The 17,974-nt window shown below is 44.8% G+C and overlaps 1 protein-coding gene across 1 annotated transcript in view; it reads right to left on the bottom strand.

The window, feature by feature from the left end:
* The window catches only part of LOC109910676 (zinc finger protein 721-like), a 114,407-nt gene that overhangs the window by 38,416 nt on the left and 58,017 nt on the right, over positions 1 to 17,974 (bottom strand). Inside the window, exon 3 of the mRNA XM_048619091.1 lies at positions 11,359 to 11,946. Within this exon, the coding sequence (XP_048475048.1) occupies positions 11,359 to 11,946 (588 nt within the window). The remainder of the gene's footprint in view (positions 1 to 11,358; positions 11,947 to 17,974) is intronic.

The following is a 17,974-nucleotide window of genomic DNA, read 5'->3' as shown; positions in this document are numbered from 1 at the left end:
GCACTGCCCTGTCAGAATGGCCATATTTCAAGTCATACCTGGAATGGGATGGGGATTGGGGTGGTTATCTTATGAAAAAATGCTGGACCTCTATCTACTGGAGTTTAGAAAAGTCAGAGAAAATCTCATTGAAACATATCATGTTGAGGTTGTACAGGACGTTGGTGAGGCCCTTTCTCGAGCACTTGTCCAGTTCTGGTCTCCCTGTTATAGGAAGGATATTATTAAGCTAGGGAGAGCTCAGAAGAGATTTGCCAGGCCAATGCCGGGAATGGAGGGTTTGAGTTCCAAAGAAAGGCTGGATAGGCTGGGATTTTTTTCACTGGAATGCAGGAGGATGAGGGGTGGCCTTATACAGGTTTATAAAATCAAGAAGGGTATAGATAAGGTGAATAGCAGGTGTCTTGTCCCTAGGATGGAGGATTTCAAGACTAGGGGGCATATTTTTTAAGTGAGCGGAGAAAGATTTACATAGGACATAAGGGGTAACCTTTTTTTAATGCAGAGAGTGGTTTGTGTGTGGAATGAGCTTCCTGAGGAAGTGGTGGATGTGGGTACAGTTACAGTGTTTAAAAGACAGATGGATAAGTACATGAATAAAGCATGTTTGGAGAGATATGGGCCCGGACCAGGCAGGTGGGACTAGTTTAGTTTGGGATCATGGTCGGCACGGAGTGGTTGGGCCGAAGGGTCTGTTTCCGTGCTGTGTGACTCGACACAGAATATCCTGAGGGGCCTGACAGGGTTAATGCTGTTCAGGGTTATTCCGTTTTGGGGGAGAGAGAGAGAGAGACACTGGGTGGAGGAGATGGATGGGAGGGAGAGCATTTGGCACTAGTGGACAGTTTGACAGGGAGGGCTCTCCCTTTTCAGATGGCGGAGAACATGTTCCTCTCAGAGGCTCGTTGATACCCCATTTCCCCGCGGAAGCAGTGTCATTGAATATTTCTGGGGCAATGGTAGATAGATCCATCACTCACAAGGGACTGAAAGGTTATCTGGGTGGGTGGGGAGCTGGGAAAGTGAAGTGGAGGCCACATTCGGATCAGTCTTGGTTATAAATCGACCGGCAGAGCAGGGTGAAGGGGCCAAGTGGTCTGCTCCTGCTCCACACAATTAAGTTTTAAAAGCGAATGCACAAAATTTAGATTAAAGCTGTTCCATTAGACAGTTCTTGACTGTGTCTGCCACTGAGAAACCTCTCTCAGAAAGCCATTGGATGGATTTCAAATGAAACCTGGGCTGTAGATCGGGTAGGTCCCGAGGAAGAAGACTGAATCGTAGGAGGAGGATTAGGCCATTCAGGTCCTGCAGCCTGCTTTGCCATTCGACTAGACCACGGCTGATTCTCTACCCCAACGTCACTTTCCTGCCTGTCCCCATTTCCGTTGATGTCGTTAGCATCCGAAAAGCCTTGGACACGTTCAGTGTCTGGGTTCACATAGCTCTGGAGAATTCCAATGATTTGCCACCCTTCCTAGTGAAGAAATTCCTCCCTATCTCAGTCACACAGCACAGAAACAGACCCTGCGGTCCAACTAGTCTGTGCTGACCATCATCCCAAACTAAACTAGTCCCACCTGCCTGCTCCTGGCCCATATCCCTCCAAACTTTTCCTATTCATGTATGTATCCAAATGTCTTTTAAACTATACCGATATTTACCACTTTCTCTGGCAGTTCATTCCACACATGAACCCACTGTGTTAAAAAAAAAGTTGCCCCTCATGTCCTTTTTAAAATCTTTCTCCTCTCACCTTAACAATGTGTCCCCTAGTCTTGAAATCCCCCACTCTAGGGAAAAGACACCTGCCATTCACCTTATCTGTGCCCCTGCTGACTTTAAACTCACCTCTTAATCTCCTACGCTCCAGTGAAAAAAGTCCCAGCCTATTTTCACATCTCAAACCCTCCATTACCAGCATAACCTTGGTAAATCTCTTCTAAACCATCTCCAGTTTAATAATATCCTTCCTGTAGCAGGGTGACCAGAACTGGACACAGGACTCGAGAAGAGGCGTCACCAATGTCCTGTACAACCTCAACATTACATCCCAGCTCCTATACTCAAGGGTCTAAGTGGATTGTCCCTTATTCCGAAGCGGTGTTCTAATATCCCGTATTCCTTGTGCCCGTGCTGAGGGAACCGTAACCCTCTCTGGTTACTTTTTTGGACAGTACATGTTGAGGGGTTTATTAAATCATGAGGTTAACAGATAGAGTGAATAGACACTATCTTTTCCCTAGAGTAGGGGAGTCCAAAACTAGTGGGCATAGGTTTAAGGCGAGAGGGGAAAGATTTAAAAGGGACCCCTGGGACAACTTGTTAACGCAGAGGGTGGTATGGAACCAGGGGAAGTGTTGCAGACAGGTACAATTACAACATTCAAAAGACATTTGGACAGGCACATGGTTAGGAAAGGTTTAAGAGGGATATGGGCCAAATGCAGGCAAATAGGCTGGGTTCAGTTTAGGAAATCTGGTCAGCATGGACGAGTTGGGATGAAGGGTCTGCTTCTGTGCTGTACGACTCAATGACCTTCAAAATCTCAAGTGTCAGCCCCAAAGTCAGATTCATTGAGATGTTTAGCACGGAAACAGACCCTTCGCTCCAACTTGTCCCTACCGACCAGATATCCCAAATTAATCTAGTCCCATTTGCCAGTATTTGGCCCATATCCCCCTAAACCCTCCTTATCCATGTACACCATCCACCTACCTTTTAAATGTTGTAATTGTACTAGCCTCCACCACTTCCTTTGACAGCTCATCCATATACACACCACCGTCTGCGTGAAAGTTACCTCTCAAGTCCTTTTTTAAATCTTTCCCCTCTCACTTTAAACCTATGTCCTCTAGTTTTGGACTCACCCACCCTGAAGAAAAGACCTTGGCTATTCACTCTATTGCTGTGCCCCCATGATTTTACAAACCTCTATAAAGGTCATCTGGGCCTCTGACAGTCACCCCTCAGCCTCCTATGCTCGAGGAAAATACACTCAGGCTATTCAGTCTCTCCCTATAGCTCAAACCCTCCAACCCTGGCAACATCCTTGTAAATCTTTCCTGCGACCCTTTCAAGTTTCACAACATCCTTCCTGTGGCAGGGGGACCAGAATTAGACTCAGTATTCCAAAAGTGGCCTGACCATCACCTCACAGCAAAGCTGGGTCTGTTCGTCAGCTTTGTTCCCGGATCGAGTTAATTGGATCTCCTATTACTTTCCCTAGCCGCTCTCAATTGAACAGTTTCTTGTCGTCCCTTTACTGGATTTTGGATAGTTTTAATCAACCAGTCCAAAGTCACCTCTCAGGGGACTGGGCCTTGAACCCAAGCCTCCTGGCTTGAAGTTAGGGACATAATCTCTGCACCACAAGGAACCCCTCTGATTCCACACTATCAGTTATTCAGGTAAGTTCAAAAGACAGAGCCTGAAGATTTCTGCTGTTAGTACATTCATCTTAATTGTACGTTCTTAACAAACACACACACAATTATGTTGTTACCATTTTACGGCAAATATTGATTTCATTAATTGAAACCCCACTTAAGGCTCATCCATTACTCCATCATCTGCTGGCTGGTAGCAAATTTTTGCAGTGAGCTTTAATTAACGCATTTGAATGGATACAATAGACACTGGTTCAAAAAGACAAATTTGTGGAAAACTCTGATCTTTCTTACTCGGTAAATCTCGAACAGATCGGAGAACATGCTGGACTTTGACACGACATGATGCTCAGCAAAATGAGAGAAGTGAATTTCTTTGTCTGATCAATTTCTGTTCGCTCTGCGGTTTCTAGAAACATTTCAGTTCATGCAGAGTGAATGTTTAAAATGAAGATCCAGCCTTTACAATGTTATTGTCTATTGGTTCCTTAATTAAACTTAATCAAGGTTCATTTTTGAATAACAGTGTTTCATGGCTGTTGTTTTTAAGTAACTGAGTAAATAATGTTACAGGATGTGAAATAGAAGTGGGAAGATACTCTTTTTAAGAGCTTAAACTGGCTTCTTTGACCTTGTTACTTCGATCACTGAACAGGTGATTGATTTTTAAAATAAAATTCAATTCTCCAGGTCGACCTACATTACAGTACAGTATTAACATCCTGGGGGTTATCACTGACCAGAAACTGAACTGGGCCAGCCCCACATAAACACAGTGGCTGCAGGAGCAGGTCAGAGGCTGGGAATCCTGAGAGTCACTGATCTCCTGACTCCGACTCCGACTCCACCACCACACAGGCACACAGTCAGGAGTGTGATGGAATCCTCCCCACTTGCCCTGGATGGGGGCAGCTCCAATAGCAGCTTCAGGATAAAGCAGTCAACTTAATTAGTGCCCCACATTGACTACTATGGACAGATTTTGTTTCACTATTGCCCTGGTTACTGCACTCAAGAAGGAAAAACACCAGGAACCTATTCCTGTAATTGTTCTGTTTCTTGTACCTCCATTCTGTAACCATGGGCAAAGCTCTTACCATTATACAGTAACCCAGAAGTCTACATCCTAAATCATTTTTAGAAATACAACAATTACTTCTCCTGATAACAACACACATTCCAGTTGTTCTTTTATACAACAGAATCAGAATTCTCCACTGATCCCAATTATTAATACCTCAGCTCCCATCGAACTCTCCGGAGAGACAGAATCAAGTCTTTCTCTAGTAAAAGTGATTGTGTCGTTCCTGTATATCTTAGTACGGTTATTGTGTTTTTCCTTTATTCATTCACGGGATGAGGGTGTTGCTGGCTAGGCAGCATTTATTGCCCAGAGGGCACTTCAGAGTCAACCACATTGCTGCGGGTCTGGAGTCACATGTAGGCCAGACCAGGTAAGGATGGCAGTTTCCTTCCCTAAAGGACATTAGTGTAAGTTATAGGTTTAACGACTTCACATGAAGATAAAGCAGTCACCTTCCCTCTTGATGAAAATCCTGCATTTCTCCATCTACCTTCACACATTTTTTCACTGATGACAGAATTCAGCTTTGGCCTTCAGTTACAGTTTGAGCTACAAACCGGTCCGTGGATTTATCTCTTGGTGTTCCCTTCTCACACTCACTGGAGTTAGTTAAAGTAAGTCCCAAAAGATCTACCGAGCAACTTCCAAACACATGGAGAATCCTCACAGTGCGGAAAGAGGCCCTTAAGCCCAGCGAGTCCACGCTGACCCTCCAAAGAGCGTCCCACTCAAAACCAACCCCCTATCTATCCTTGCAACCCTGAATTCCCCACGGGGAAATGCATTCAGCCTGCACATCCCTGGGCACTATGGGTAATTTCCCATGGCTAACTTACCCAGCCTGCACATCCCTGGGCACTATAGGTAATTTTCCATGGCTAACCCACCTGAGCCTGCACATCCCTGGGCACCATGCGACACTTTTAGCACGGCCACTCCACCCTTAACCTGCACATCTTGGACTGTGGGACGAAACCGGAGGAAACCCCACACAGACATGGGGAGGAGAATGTGTAAACTCCACACAGACAGTTGCCGGAGGGTGGATTTGAACCTGGGTCACTACGTGAATTCTGACTACAGAAGGTGAGGATCGTTTTAAATTCTTTGAAAAGAATAATTTCTCAGAGCATCATAAGTGTTCTCAGTTTTTAAACACTCCATTTCCACCTATCGAAATTATTTTAACTCTCAAACTCAATATAGGTTTGTCCAGGCTATTTCCATATGTTCCAAAACCTCTGTCTGATTGAGTCATACAGAACGGAAACAGACCTTTCGGTCCAACCTGTCCACGCCGACCAGGTGCCCTAAATAAATCTAGTCCCATTTGCCAGTATTTGGGCCATATCCCTCTAAACCCTTCCCATCCATGTACCCATCCAGATGCCTTTTAAATGTTGTATTTGTACCAGCCTCCACCACTTCCTCTGGCAGCTCATTCCATGTGTGCACCACCATCTGTGTGAAAAAGTTGCTCCTGAGGTCCATTTTAAATCTTTCCCCTCTCACCTTAAATCTCTAGTTTTGGACTCCCCTACCCTGGCGGAGAAAAGACTTGGCCATTCACCCTATCCATGCCCCTCATGATTTTATAAACCTCTATAAGGTCACCCCTCAGCCTCAGACGCTCCAGGAAAAATAACCTCAGCCTATCCAGCCTCTCCCTATAGCTGAAACCCTCCAACTGCAGCAATATCCTTGTAAATCTTTTCTGCACCCTTTCAAGTTTCACAACATCTTTCCTATACCAGCTAGACCAGAACTGAACGCAGTGTTCCAAAAGTGGCCTAACCAATGTCCTGTACAGCCGCAACATGACCTCCCAACTCCTATACTCAATGCACTGACCAATAAAGGCAAGCGTACCAAACACCTTCTTCACTATCCTGTCTATCTGCGACTCCACTTTCAAGGAGGTATAAATCTGCACCCCTAGGTCTCCTTGTTCGACAACACTCCCCAAGACCCTTAAGTGTCAAAGTCCTGCCCTGATTTGCCTTTCCAAAATGCAGCAGCTCACTTTTATCTGAATTAAACTCCATCTGCCACTCCACAGCCCATCTGATCAAAGTCAGATTGCTCCTAGGTCCAGCTCGTATGCACTTAGAATGGCCCTTTCCAGCTTTCTGACAGGGACACATAAATCTCTTGTGCTTTCTGAGTTAATTTACTTTGCATGGGCATGAGCATGGTCCAAACTGCTTTTGGCCTGCTCAATTGTGTGCTGCTCCCTTCTCAAATGACGTGAAAATTTCTTCCATTGATTCCTTCTCTTCAAATATTGGTAAAGCTTGCATAACCTTAAACATCTTCTGAATGAACTGTGGATTACAACTAAAAATTTTATCTTCTAAGTCTTCGGAAACCTTTGTTTTAACTTGTCTAAACTGCATCATTTTTCCTTTAAATTCCTGTTCTCTCTCTCTCTCTCTCTCTCTCTCTGTGCCCCTCTCCGTTGAAGGGTGGCTTTATAGAGGTTTAAAAAATCATGAGGGGTATTGATAAGGTGAATGGCAGGTGTCTTTTCCTTAATATTTCAAGACTAGAGGGCATATTTTTAAGGTGGGAGGAGAAAGATTTTTAAGAAAGGCACGAGGGGCAACTTTTTTTTTTACACTGAAAGCGATTCACGTGTGAAATGAACTTCCATAGGAAGTGGTGGATGTGGATACAGTTACAACATTTAGAAGACATTTGGATAAGTATATGAATAAGAAACGTTTGGAGGGATACGGGCCAAGCGCAGGGACTATTTTAGTTTGGGATTATGGTCGGCATGGACTGGTTGGACCAAAGGGTCCGTTTCCATATTGTCTGACTGTATGACTCTAAGTCAGAATACAAACCTGGAGTTTGAACACCAAAATCCAACTTCAGACCTATGTTTTCTGCCTACCAAGATCGAGGAATAAAGTTCCCAAATTATCGGAGACAGGCAGCTAAACTCAATTAGACTTTCTACCTCCATACTCACGACACAGCAAAATTAATACCTTCAAAGACCATCAAGATTAACCCCACAGCTTCTCTTCAGACTTTTGAAGAACCGATTCAAGACTTGGCGAATAATTAATCCCAGGCACCGGTCTGTACTTTAAACAAAAGATTTTGCAATTGACTAACAATGTTGTAACTTTAGGACAGTAAAATTAAACAAAATAATCTAATTGGTCTGTGCGATAAACCCAAACCATATATTTTCAGACCCATTCACCTGGAAGACAGAAGGACAATGAATCACAGTTAAGAATTAAATAAAAAAAAAGCAAAACTTGCCAGAATGAATAGTTTTCAGAATGTATTCAGCCATTGATGGTAGTTTCTTTGTTGAGTCTCTACAGGGTCTCCTTTACAGTTCACTCAGATAAAGGGAGAAATATTTACAACTTAGTTTCTTATTCTCTGAGCTTCCAAGAGCTGCTCATGGGTGGTTAGGCAGGGAGATTTCAAATTTTCATTCTGCATCGTCAAGATTCTTTGTCACTGTCCAAAACCTAATTCAAACTCTGACCACACCCTGACAGGCTGGCTGTGCCTTCAAGAAATCCCGGTTACCAATGTCTGCCAATTACTTGAGCATAAGGTCTCTTCCAGACTTGCTGGAACCAATTCTCAGGTCGTGATCTTGATAGACAACTTCTGTTAACTGCTCTTCTCCAGTGAAGCGTCTACAGAGCATTTTGATCAGGAACCAACGTGCAATTGACTTCCAGGTCTCACGAGTAAACAAAAGCTTGTTTGGTCAATTTTCTGTTTAATACCAGCTGTTATCCACATTCCAAAAGTCATCTTTAGCTCAGTTTCCAGTTCCAAACCAAATTTGATAGAAAAAAAGAATAAAGGAAAAGTAATGAAAAATAAAACAGCAAGGGCTAACATTGAAAAATGTACGGAAAACAAATTCCACTGTATCTTCCAAAAGGGAATTAGACAGAATTCCAAGAGGAAAAGCAGCACGGTGGCTCAGTGGTTAGCACTGCTGCCTCACAGCGCCAGGGACCTGAGTTCGATTCCGCCCTCGGGCAACTATCTGTGTGGAGTTTGCACATTCTCTCCACTGTGTCTGCGTGCATTTCCTCTGGGTGCTCCGGTTTCCTCCCACAGTCTAAAAATGTGCAGCTTAGGTGGATTGGCCATGCTAAATTGCCCCGTAGTGTACAGGTTAGATGGGTTACGTGGTAAACATGGGGTTACAGGGATAGGGTGAAGGACTAGGTTAGGATGCTCTTTGGAGGGCCGGCGCAGACCCGACAGGCTGAATGGCCTCTTCTATCTTTCCAAGAAAATGACTTGAGCCTTGCAGTTAATTGGATAGAGCTGTCATGAATGCGAGGGGCTGACTGGAGATAGAATGCTGCAGTAGGATTGACTGGTTTGATTTACAGAGCGTGGCATGGATTGAACAGGCTTATTCCCCATCTTTGTGTCATTCTCATAAATCCTCTCAAAAGAATTTCCCAACCTTCCTTGAGAACAGGGTTCTTTTCTACATCCTATTAAACTTATTTCAAACCAGGGTTAGTCTCTACCAGGAGCACTGCCATCATTTGTCATCTCCGTTTAGAGAAATGGAACCCAAAGTGAGCCCTCTTGTTGAGCAGTGGTAGTGTCCCCACCCCCTGGACTAACATCTCTGGTCAGGTTGATGAGAAAAAAAGGTTAAATTTAAAAAAAAAAGTCACTAACCCTCTTGCAGTGCAGCAGTCGTGTCCTACCCCTGGACTGGGATGCCCCGGTTCAAGTCCTAACTGTTCCAGAGTTGGGAAGTAACATCTCTGAACAGGTTGACAACAAAAAGGTTAAACAAAGAAAACAAATTTTTTAAAAAGTCATTGGCCCTCTTGTTGTGCAGCAGTATTGACCCTACCCCAGACCAGGAGGTCCAGTTGCACGTCCCACCTGCTCCAGAGATGCATAATTGCATCTTCGAACAGCTTGCTGAGTAAAATAAGTTAAATTAGAAACTGATGGAAAAAAGCAAAAAGGTAAAAAGAAAAAAAAAGTAAAAAAGTAAAAAAAAGGTAAAAAGACAAAGAAAAAAAGGTAAAAAGAAATAAGGTAAAAAGATAGAATAGAAAAAAAATGAATAATGAAAGGAAATAGAAAACATAGAATAGAAAAAATAGGAAAAAAAGAAAAAAAAGTCATTGGCCCTCTTATTGTACAGCAGTCGTGTCTCTACCCATGGACCAGAAGGTACAGTTTCAAGCCCCACCTGCTCCAGAGATGTGTAACAACATCTCTGAACAGGCTGATGAGAAAAATAGGTTAAATTAGAAAAAGAAGGAAAAAAAAGAAAAACTAAAAAGAGAAAAGAAGAAATAGAAAACATAGAATAGAAAAAAAATAGGAAACAAAAAGAAAAAAAGTCATTGGCTCTCTTGTTGTGCAGTAGTGTCTCTAGCCCTGGACCAGGAGGTCCAGGGTCAAGTCCCACCTGCTCTAGAGATGAAAGAAAACTGGAAACCCAGTCATCGAAAAAACTGAAACACAGGGTCACAAGCCTAAACACCAGAATTGACAGCATTTAGCTCCCAGGAAGGGTTAGACAGACCTTTTTATTTTCTGGAAAAAGGGAAGACTGAAGGGTAACCTGCTCCAAGTTTTTAAAAGTTTTGTGAATTGTGGAAGGGAGAAACCTCTTTAGCCAGTGAGCAATGAGAATGTGGAATTCGCTCCCACAATCACCAGGAATTGGTTTAAGGGGAAACTGGATACATACAAGAGGGGAAAAAGGAATAGAAGGATATGCTGATGTGTGGAGATGACGACAGAAGGATGGAGTAATAAATACTGAGAGTCCAATTCAGTTGACTGGGCTGGTCTTCTGCTGGAGACTCAATGTACAGAGACAAATATATTGATTTTACATCTAGCTGCGGTGGTAAGAAAAGCATTGTTTACTATCCAGGGTTAAACAAATACCCTTCAACAGCTTCTGGGGTCATTTCCGTGGGAATGCGCACTCCCAGGCTTAAAGACCATCACCCTCACTGGAAGCAAAGTCGGTGAGAGTAGCCAGTAAGGCTGAAAGAATCCCTCGGACCCTCCCACTTCACCCACTGTCAGAATGTATACGGCCAAGTTCTAAAATCATAGAATCCCTACAGTGTGGAAGCAGGCCTTCCGGCGCATCGAGGAGTGCACAACGACACTCCGAAGAGCCTCCCACCCAGACCCATCTCCCTACCCTATCCTTGCAACCCTGAATTTCCCATGGCCAATCCACCCAACCTGACATTCCTGGACCCTATGGCCAAGCTAAATTGTCCCATAGTGTCCAGGGATGTGCAGGTTAGGGTGGATTGGCCGTGCTAAATTGCACCAATCCACCTAACCTACACATCCCCAGGCACTATGGGCAATTTAGCACAGCCACTCCATCCCAACCTGCACATCTCTGGGCACTACGGGTAATATCCCCTGGTCAATCCACCCTAACCTACACATCCCTGGGCACTATGGGTAATTTCCCATGGTCAATCCACCCTAACCTGCACATCTCTGGGCACTATGGGTAATTTCCCATGGCCGATCCACCCTAACCTGCACATCCCTGGGCACTATGGGTAATTTCCCATGGTCAATCCACCCTAACTTGCACATCCCTGGGCACTATGGGTAATTTCCCATGGCGGATCCACCCTAACCTGTACATCCCTGGGCACTATGGGTAATTTCCCATGGCGGATCCACCCTAACCTGCACATCCCTGCACACTATGGGCAACTCAACATCTCGGGACTGTAGGAGGAAGCCGGGGCACCCAGAGGAAACCCACCGAGACGACGTGCAAACTCCACACAGGCGGTCACCCAAGGCTGGAATCGAACCCGTGTCCCTGGGCTCAGCGAACAGCAGAATCCGAACCTTGGCGATCACTTGTGAAGTCGCTGGTGGCTGAGGAGGGCGGGAAACTGAGCGAACACCTTCCCGCAGGCGGAGCAGATGAAGAGCCGCTCGCCGGTGTGGATCTGCTGGTGCCTCAGCAGATTGGACGAATTGCTGAAGCCCTTGCCGCACTGGGAGCAGCTGAATGGCCTCTCGCCGGTGTGGACCCGCTGGTGCCTCAGCAGGTTGGACGAATTGCTGAAGCCCTTGCCGCACACTGAGCAGGTGAAGCGCCTCTCCCCCGTGTGGACCCGCCGGTGTATTAACAAGTTGGACGACTTGGTGAACCGCTTGCTGCACTCGGAGCAGGCAAAAGGCTTCTCCCCGGTGTGGACCCGCCGGTGGCTCAGGAGGTGAGCCGACCTGGTGAAATTCTCGCCGCACTCCGGGCAGGCGAACGGCCTCTCCCCGGTGTGAACGCGCCGGTGCGTCTGGAGGTTGAACAGCCGACTGAATCCCATTCCGCACTCCGAGCAGTTGAACGGTCTCTCCCCGGTGTGACTGCGACGATGGCTCTCCAGCTGCGAGGGGGAGCGTAACCCCTTCCCGCAGTCGCCACATTTCCACAGTTTCTCCATGGTGTCGCCGCCTCTCAGAACTGATTGAGCGGAGTATATGGCCGATGTGAATGTTGCAAACTATCTTTCAGTCTACGCGACTGAATAAAGATCTTTCTGTAACGGCGCATGGAAACACTCTCACCAGCTATGTCCGCATCTTGATGCTTTTCCAGTGACTTGTTTTGAAAAAAAGTACAGACTCCAAGGAATCGATGTTAGACCTCGATGTGATGTTCGGTTCGAGATTTCTATCTGCCAATCCTCCTCTTCTAATATAACAAGGATGAACAGCTCTACAACTTGTTATTTCAAATTCTCCAGCATCGGCAGTTCCTACTATCTCTCCTCTTCTAATATCCTGCGAAAGGAATTTAGAGCAGTTACAACTGGTGGTACTGAACAGAAATTCAAAACAAGTAATTCCAGTTTGTAAATTCTGAGGAAGGGTCACTCGACCCCAAACGTTAACTCTGATCTCTCTCCACGGGCACTGCCAGACTTGCTCAACTTTTCCAGCGATTTCTGTTTTGGGACAGAATATTTTTGTTCTCTGTCATTCTCCAAAAGCTACATCCTACACTCTCTATCTCCATTCTCAGTCTGCTGTACTTTTATATACACCCTTCCCATTCTCCTTGACTGCTACTTAATGCTAATATGCTCAACTCTTCCAGTCTCAGAAACAGAGCCATACAGCACAGAAACAGAGCCTTCAGTCTAACTCATCTGACCATGTTCCCAAACTAAACTAGTCTTGCATGCCTGCTTTGGTCCATATCCCTCTAAACCTTTTCTATTCATGTATCTGTCCAGATCTCTTTTTTTTAAAATGTTGTAACTGTACCTCCATCTACCACTTCCTCTGGCAGCTCATTCCACATACGAACCACCTTCTGTTTGAAAACGTTGCTCTTCAGGTCCCTGTTAAATATTTCTCTTCTCACCTCAGAAGTATGGCCCCGCGTTTTGAATTCCCCATCTCTACGAAAAAGACCCTTGCTATTCACCCTATCCATGCCCCTCATGATTTTATAAACTTCTCTCAAGGTCATCCCTCAATCTCCTACGCTCCAGTGAAAGAAGTCCCAGCCTATCCAGCTTCTGAAACCCTCTAGTCCAGGCAACATCCTTGTAAATCTTTTCTGAACCTTCTTCAATTTAATAATCTCCTTCCTATAACAGGGTGACCAGAACTGGACACAGTACTCTAGAAGAGGCCTCACCAATGTCCTGTGCAACCTCAACATGACATCCCAACTTCCTAAACTCAAAGGTCTGAGCATTGAAGACAAGCACGCTAAACATCTTCTCAACCACATCCACCTATGATGTAACTTTTAAAGAATTACGTACCCAAACCCCCAGGTCTCTGTGGTCGACAACACTACCCAAGGCCCTACCATTAATTGTATAAGTCCCCGCCCTTGTTCATTTTACCAAAATGCAATACCTCACATTTATCCAAATTAAACTCCATCTGCCACTCAAAAAAAACCGAAGAACTGCAGATGCTGTAAATCAGGAACAAAAATCAGGAACAAAGTTGCTGGAAAAGCTCAGCAAGTCTGGCAGCAGCAGTGACAAAACAAAAATCAGAATTAACATTTCGGGTCCGGTGACCCTTCCTCGGAACCCTGAAACACTAATTCTGATCTTTTCGTCTCAGATGCTGCCAGACCTGCTGAGCTTTTCCAGCAGCTTCTGGTTTTGTTCCATCTGCCACTCCTCAGCTCATTAGCCCAGTTGGTTAAGATCCCTTTGTAATCTTAGATAAACGTCTTCACTATCAACTATACCACAACTGTGTGAAGTCAGTGGATCTGGGTGAGGTCTTCAATTAATATTTCTCACCTGCATTCACAGAGGAGAAAGACATTAGAGTTGGGGTTATCAGTTAGGATGGTGAGGTTCTAGAACACATTAGGATGAACAAGGAGGAAGTGATAGATATTTCAGTGCGTATACATGTGCATAAATCCCTAGGGCTTGATACAATATATCCCAGGCTGCAATTGGAGGCAAAGATGATGATTGCTGGGACTCTAGCAGAGATATTTAATACATCACTGGCCACGGGCAATGTGCCAGAAGACTGGAGGATAGCTAATGTGGGTCCTTCGTTCAAGAAGGGCAGCAAGGATAGGCCAATTCAGTCTAATGTCAGCGGTAGAGAAATTTTACCAATAATTTCTCAAGGACAGGCTTAAATCAATACCCGAAAAGTCAGGGATTGATCAGCGATAGTTAGCATGGATTTGTTCGAGGGACACCAATTTAGTTCAGTATTTTTTTGGAAAGGTGATTACATCGATTGATAAGAGTAAAACAATTGATATGGTTTACATGGACTTCAGTAAGGCCTTTGACACGTTCCCACATGGAAGGCTGGTCCAAAAAGTAAGAGCCCATGGGATCCAAAGCAAGTTGGCAAACCGGTTCCAAAATTGGCTAACAAACAGGAAGCAAAGTGTGAATACTGGAGTGTTGTTTTGGAATTGGAAGCCTGTGACCAGCAGTACACCACAGGCATCAATGCTGGGACCCTTGCTGTTTGTTATGTACATTAACGACTTGGATGTGAATGTAGAACTTACAATTAGTAAGTTTTCAGATGACACAAGAATTAGGGATGGTGTCGACAGTGGGAAGGATGGTCTCGAGTTGCATGCTGATTTTGATCAGCTGGTAAATTGGGCTTAGCAATGGCACGTGGAATTTAATCCCGCTAAGTGCAATGCATTTTTGGAGGTCTAATAAGGGAAGGATATGCACAATGAATGGCAGGTCCGTAGGGAGTGAGAAACAAAGGAATCTTGGTATATAAAGTCCATAGATCCCTGAAGGTGTCAGCACAGGTAAGATGGTGAAGGCTGCATACAGGACGTTTGTCTTCATTAGCCTGCGTGTAGAATATTGGATCAAGGAAGTCTTGTCACAACTTTATAAAACATTGGTTAGGCCACAGATAGAACCCTGTGCGCAGTTCTGGTCGCCACACTATTGGAAAAATGTGACTGCACTGGACAGGGTGCTGAGGAGATTCAACAGATCTTGCTTGGGATGAAAAGTCTCAGGAATGAGGAAAGACTGGCTAGGCTGGGTTTGTTTTCCCTGGATGAGAGGAGGCTGAGTGGGGATCTGATTAATACAAAATTATGAGAGGTACAGACAAAGTATATCATGGCCAAGGCGTCAAAGACCAGAGGATATAAGCTTAAGGTGAGGAGCAAGTGATTTAAAGGAGAAAATGCTTTCATCCAGAAGATGATATATATATGGAATGTGCTGCTTGAGGTGGTGATGGAGGCAGGTACTCTTGCAACTTTTAAGGAGCATCTGGATGAGTACTTAAAATGCTAGGGCATAATCAGCTATGGACCAAATGCAGGTAACTGGGATTACTGTTATTTGGTGTTTGTTGGTCAGTATACACACAGTGGGCCAAAGGGCCTGTTTCTACACTGTATGACTGTAATGCGAATATGGCTGTAAGGCTAGACTGAAAACGTAAGACTCAGAAGTATATCACATGATTGATCTACAGGGGAAAGTGGGGATGAACTTAATTTCATCGGTTAATCTTTGTATTCTAGACTAGTTGCCTCTAAGGTTGGAGGACGTGGAGAGAGTCCATAATTTCAAAATTAGATTGGATAGACATGTAGAACAAATAGGTTTGCAGGGTTACAGGGATATAGAGGGAGGATACTACGGACTTGTTGGCTTGGCAGAGAGTTAGCAGGGACTTTCAGATTATTCTGTGACTGGAACTGTCTATACTTCCACTATAATAATCACAGCATTGTTTCAAAGACTAGCGTTAGTTATAAGTCAGGGTTTGATAACCATAAATATACTGAATGGTACAATACACAATAAATATACCTCTGTCCCATATTAAATTACTACTCCCATAAACACAATAAGAGATGTCAATACCTTTCAGAATAGGTGGAGAACCTGGCCAGACATCCACCTCCCTGGATTCAGTTGCTGCAAGTGTACTCCCAGGATGAGAAATGGAAAGGGAGAGACATTGCTCCCATATGTTGCACAGAGGAGGGAAGTTTCACTCTGAAGCTCATTGGACAACTTCCGCATTGTGACGTCCACGACAGAGGGTGGGGTCAGCATGACGCAGCAAATAGGAAGCGATACTTGGCGGTGACGTTTTCGGGTTCCAGGCCGCAGGCCAGGAGAGGTGCTACTGGGGCCCCACCCCCACCAATCACCTTCCCGCATTCCCCCCCCACCCAGTGTCCGCGAGCCACGGTTTCCAGGGCAACCGGCTCTTGGCCGGAGCGAGAGGCCGCTCGGGGAGCTGCCCCGCCCCCTGCCTCCCAATGGGCGCTGCTCCCGAAAGGTACAGATCGAGCCCCGCCCACTGGAGGCACTGCGTCTGCTCCGGACAGCGGCTCCCGCTCCACCAAACGACAGCCGAACTGCGTCTGCGCGCTGGTTTGCACTCCAGCTTGGCGAATGGTCACTTTGTTAAATCTCTGTATTTCATTTCTCTCCAAGTCATGCAGTTTACTTTCAAATAGTACGGGGTTTCTTATCAGCTTTAAGCTCACAAAAGCTTCATCCCTGTCAGAAATCACTTTGATTTTTAGAGTTATGGCACTCCGGAGTTGGAATTAGTGCCATAGCTGGGTAAATGCTGTGCAACATGTCTACATTGTACGAAGTGTTTAAAACTGAATTAACCCTGCCTGACATCAAAAATTTGCAACCTAATCAGCATGGGTGAAAATAGAGAGCTGGGGGATTATGAAGCATTTCTGTTTGAAGGGAGAAACTGCTCAGTTTTCGGCTAAGATTCATATTGTAAGAAAAAACAGAAATTGCTGGAGAAACTCAGCAGATCTGGCAGTATCTGCGGAGAGAAAGCAGAGTTAATGTTTTGGGTCCAGCGAAGTTTCTTCAGTCTGTTTCTGTTTCAGACTTCCAGCATCTGCAGTTCTTTGTCTTTAGTCTAGAAATATTGTAATCCTGAGCTATACTGTCTCAGCTCAGAGCTTATTATTGGATTTTGACTTTTGATTAAAAGTTTTGCTGAATAATAGTTCTACAGCATGGAAACAGATTCTTTGGTCCAAGTCGTCTACCCCGACCAGACATCCCAATCTGACCTAGTCCAATTTGCTGGCATTTGGCCTGTATCCCTGTAAACCCTTCTTATTCATATAATCATCCAGATGCCTTCTAAATGTTGTAATTGTATCCACCTCCACCACTTTCTTTGGCAGCTCGTTCCTTACACGCACGACTTTGCATGGAAAAGTTGCCGCTCAGGTCCTTTTTAAATCTTTCCCCTCTCACCTTAAACCTAAGCCCTCTAGTTTTGGACTCCCTCCTCCCCAGGAAAAACACCTTGACCATTCATCCTATGCATGCCCCTCATGATTTTATAAACCTCTATATGGTCACCCCTCAGTCTCCAATGGTTCAGTGAAAATAGCCCTAGCCTATTTGGCCTCTCCCTATAGCTCAAACCTTCCAGTCCCAAACACATCCTTGTAAATCTTTTCTGCAAGTTTAACAACATCCTTTCTATAGAAGGGTGACCAGAGCAGCACACAGTATTCTGAAAGTGGTCTCACTAATGTCCTATACAGCAGCAACATGATGTCCCAACCCGTTTACTCAATGCAATGACAAATAAAGGCAAGCATGCCAAATGCCTTCCTCACCACCCTGTCGACCTGCCACTGCACTTTCAAAGGATTATGTACCTGCACCCTGAGGTCTCTTTGCTTGACAACATTCTGTTTTAATAAAGGTTATCGATGGCAAGTGCATGTCTGTCCCATTGTTCAGAATGAATTGAAATTCTGCTTATGGGTAAAGGAGACTTCTTTTCCAAATTACACATTAATCATGTGGATTTTATACTTGTGTTGTGACACAGTGGGAAATATTGGTACACCAACTGGGTAGGGTAGCATGCCGGAAATTAAAATCTCCCATTCCTTGGGCTTGTCCCAAAAGTTTAGTATTTTAAAAGTATGCAGAATTCCCTAATTTACCCCTGTCTCTCAGACCTT

This window comes from Rhincodon typus, chromosome 42, assembly GCF_021869965.1.
Source record: "Rhincodon typus isolate 14 chromosome 42, sRhiTyp1.1, whole genome shotgun sequence".
Classification (NCBI taxonomy): Eukaryota; Metazoa; Chordata; class Chondrichthyes; order Orectolobiformes; family Rhincodontidae; genus Rhincodon; species Rhincodon typus.
The sequence above is the reverse complement of the archived record's forward strand: the minus strand, read 5'-3'. Positions and strand labels throughout refer to the sequence as shown.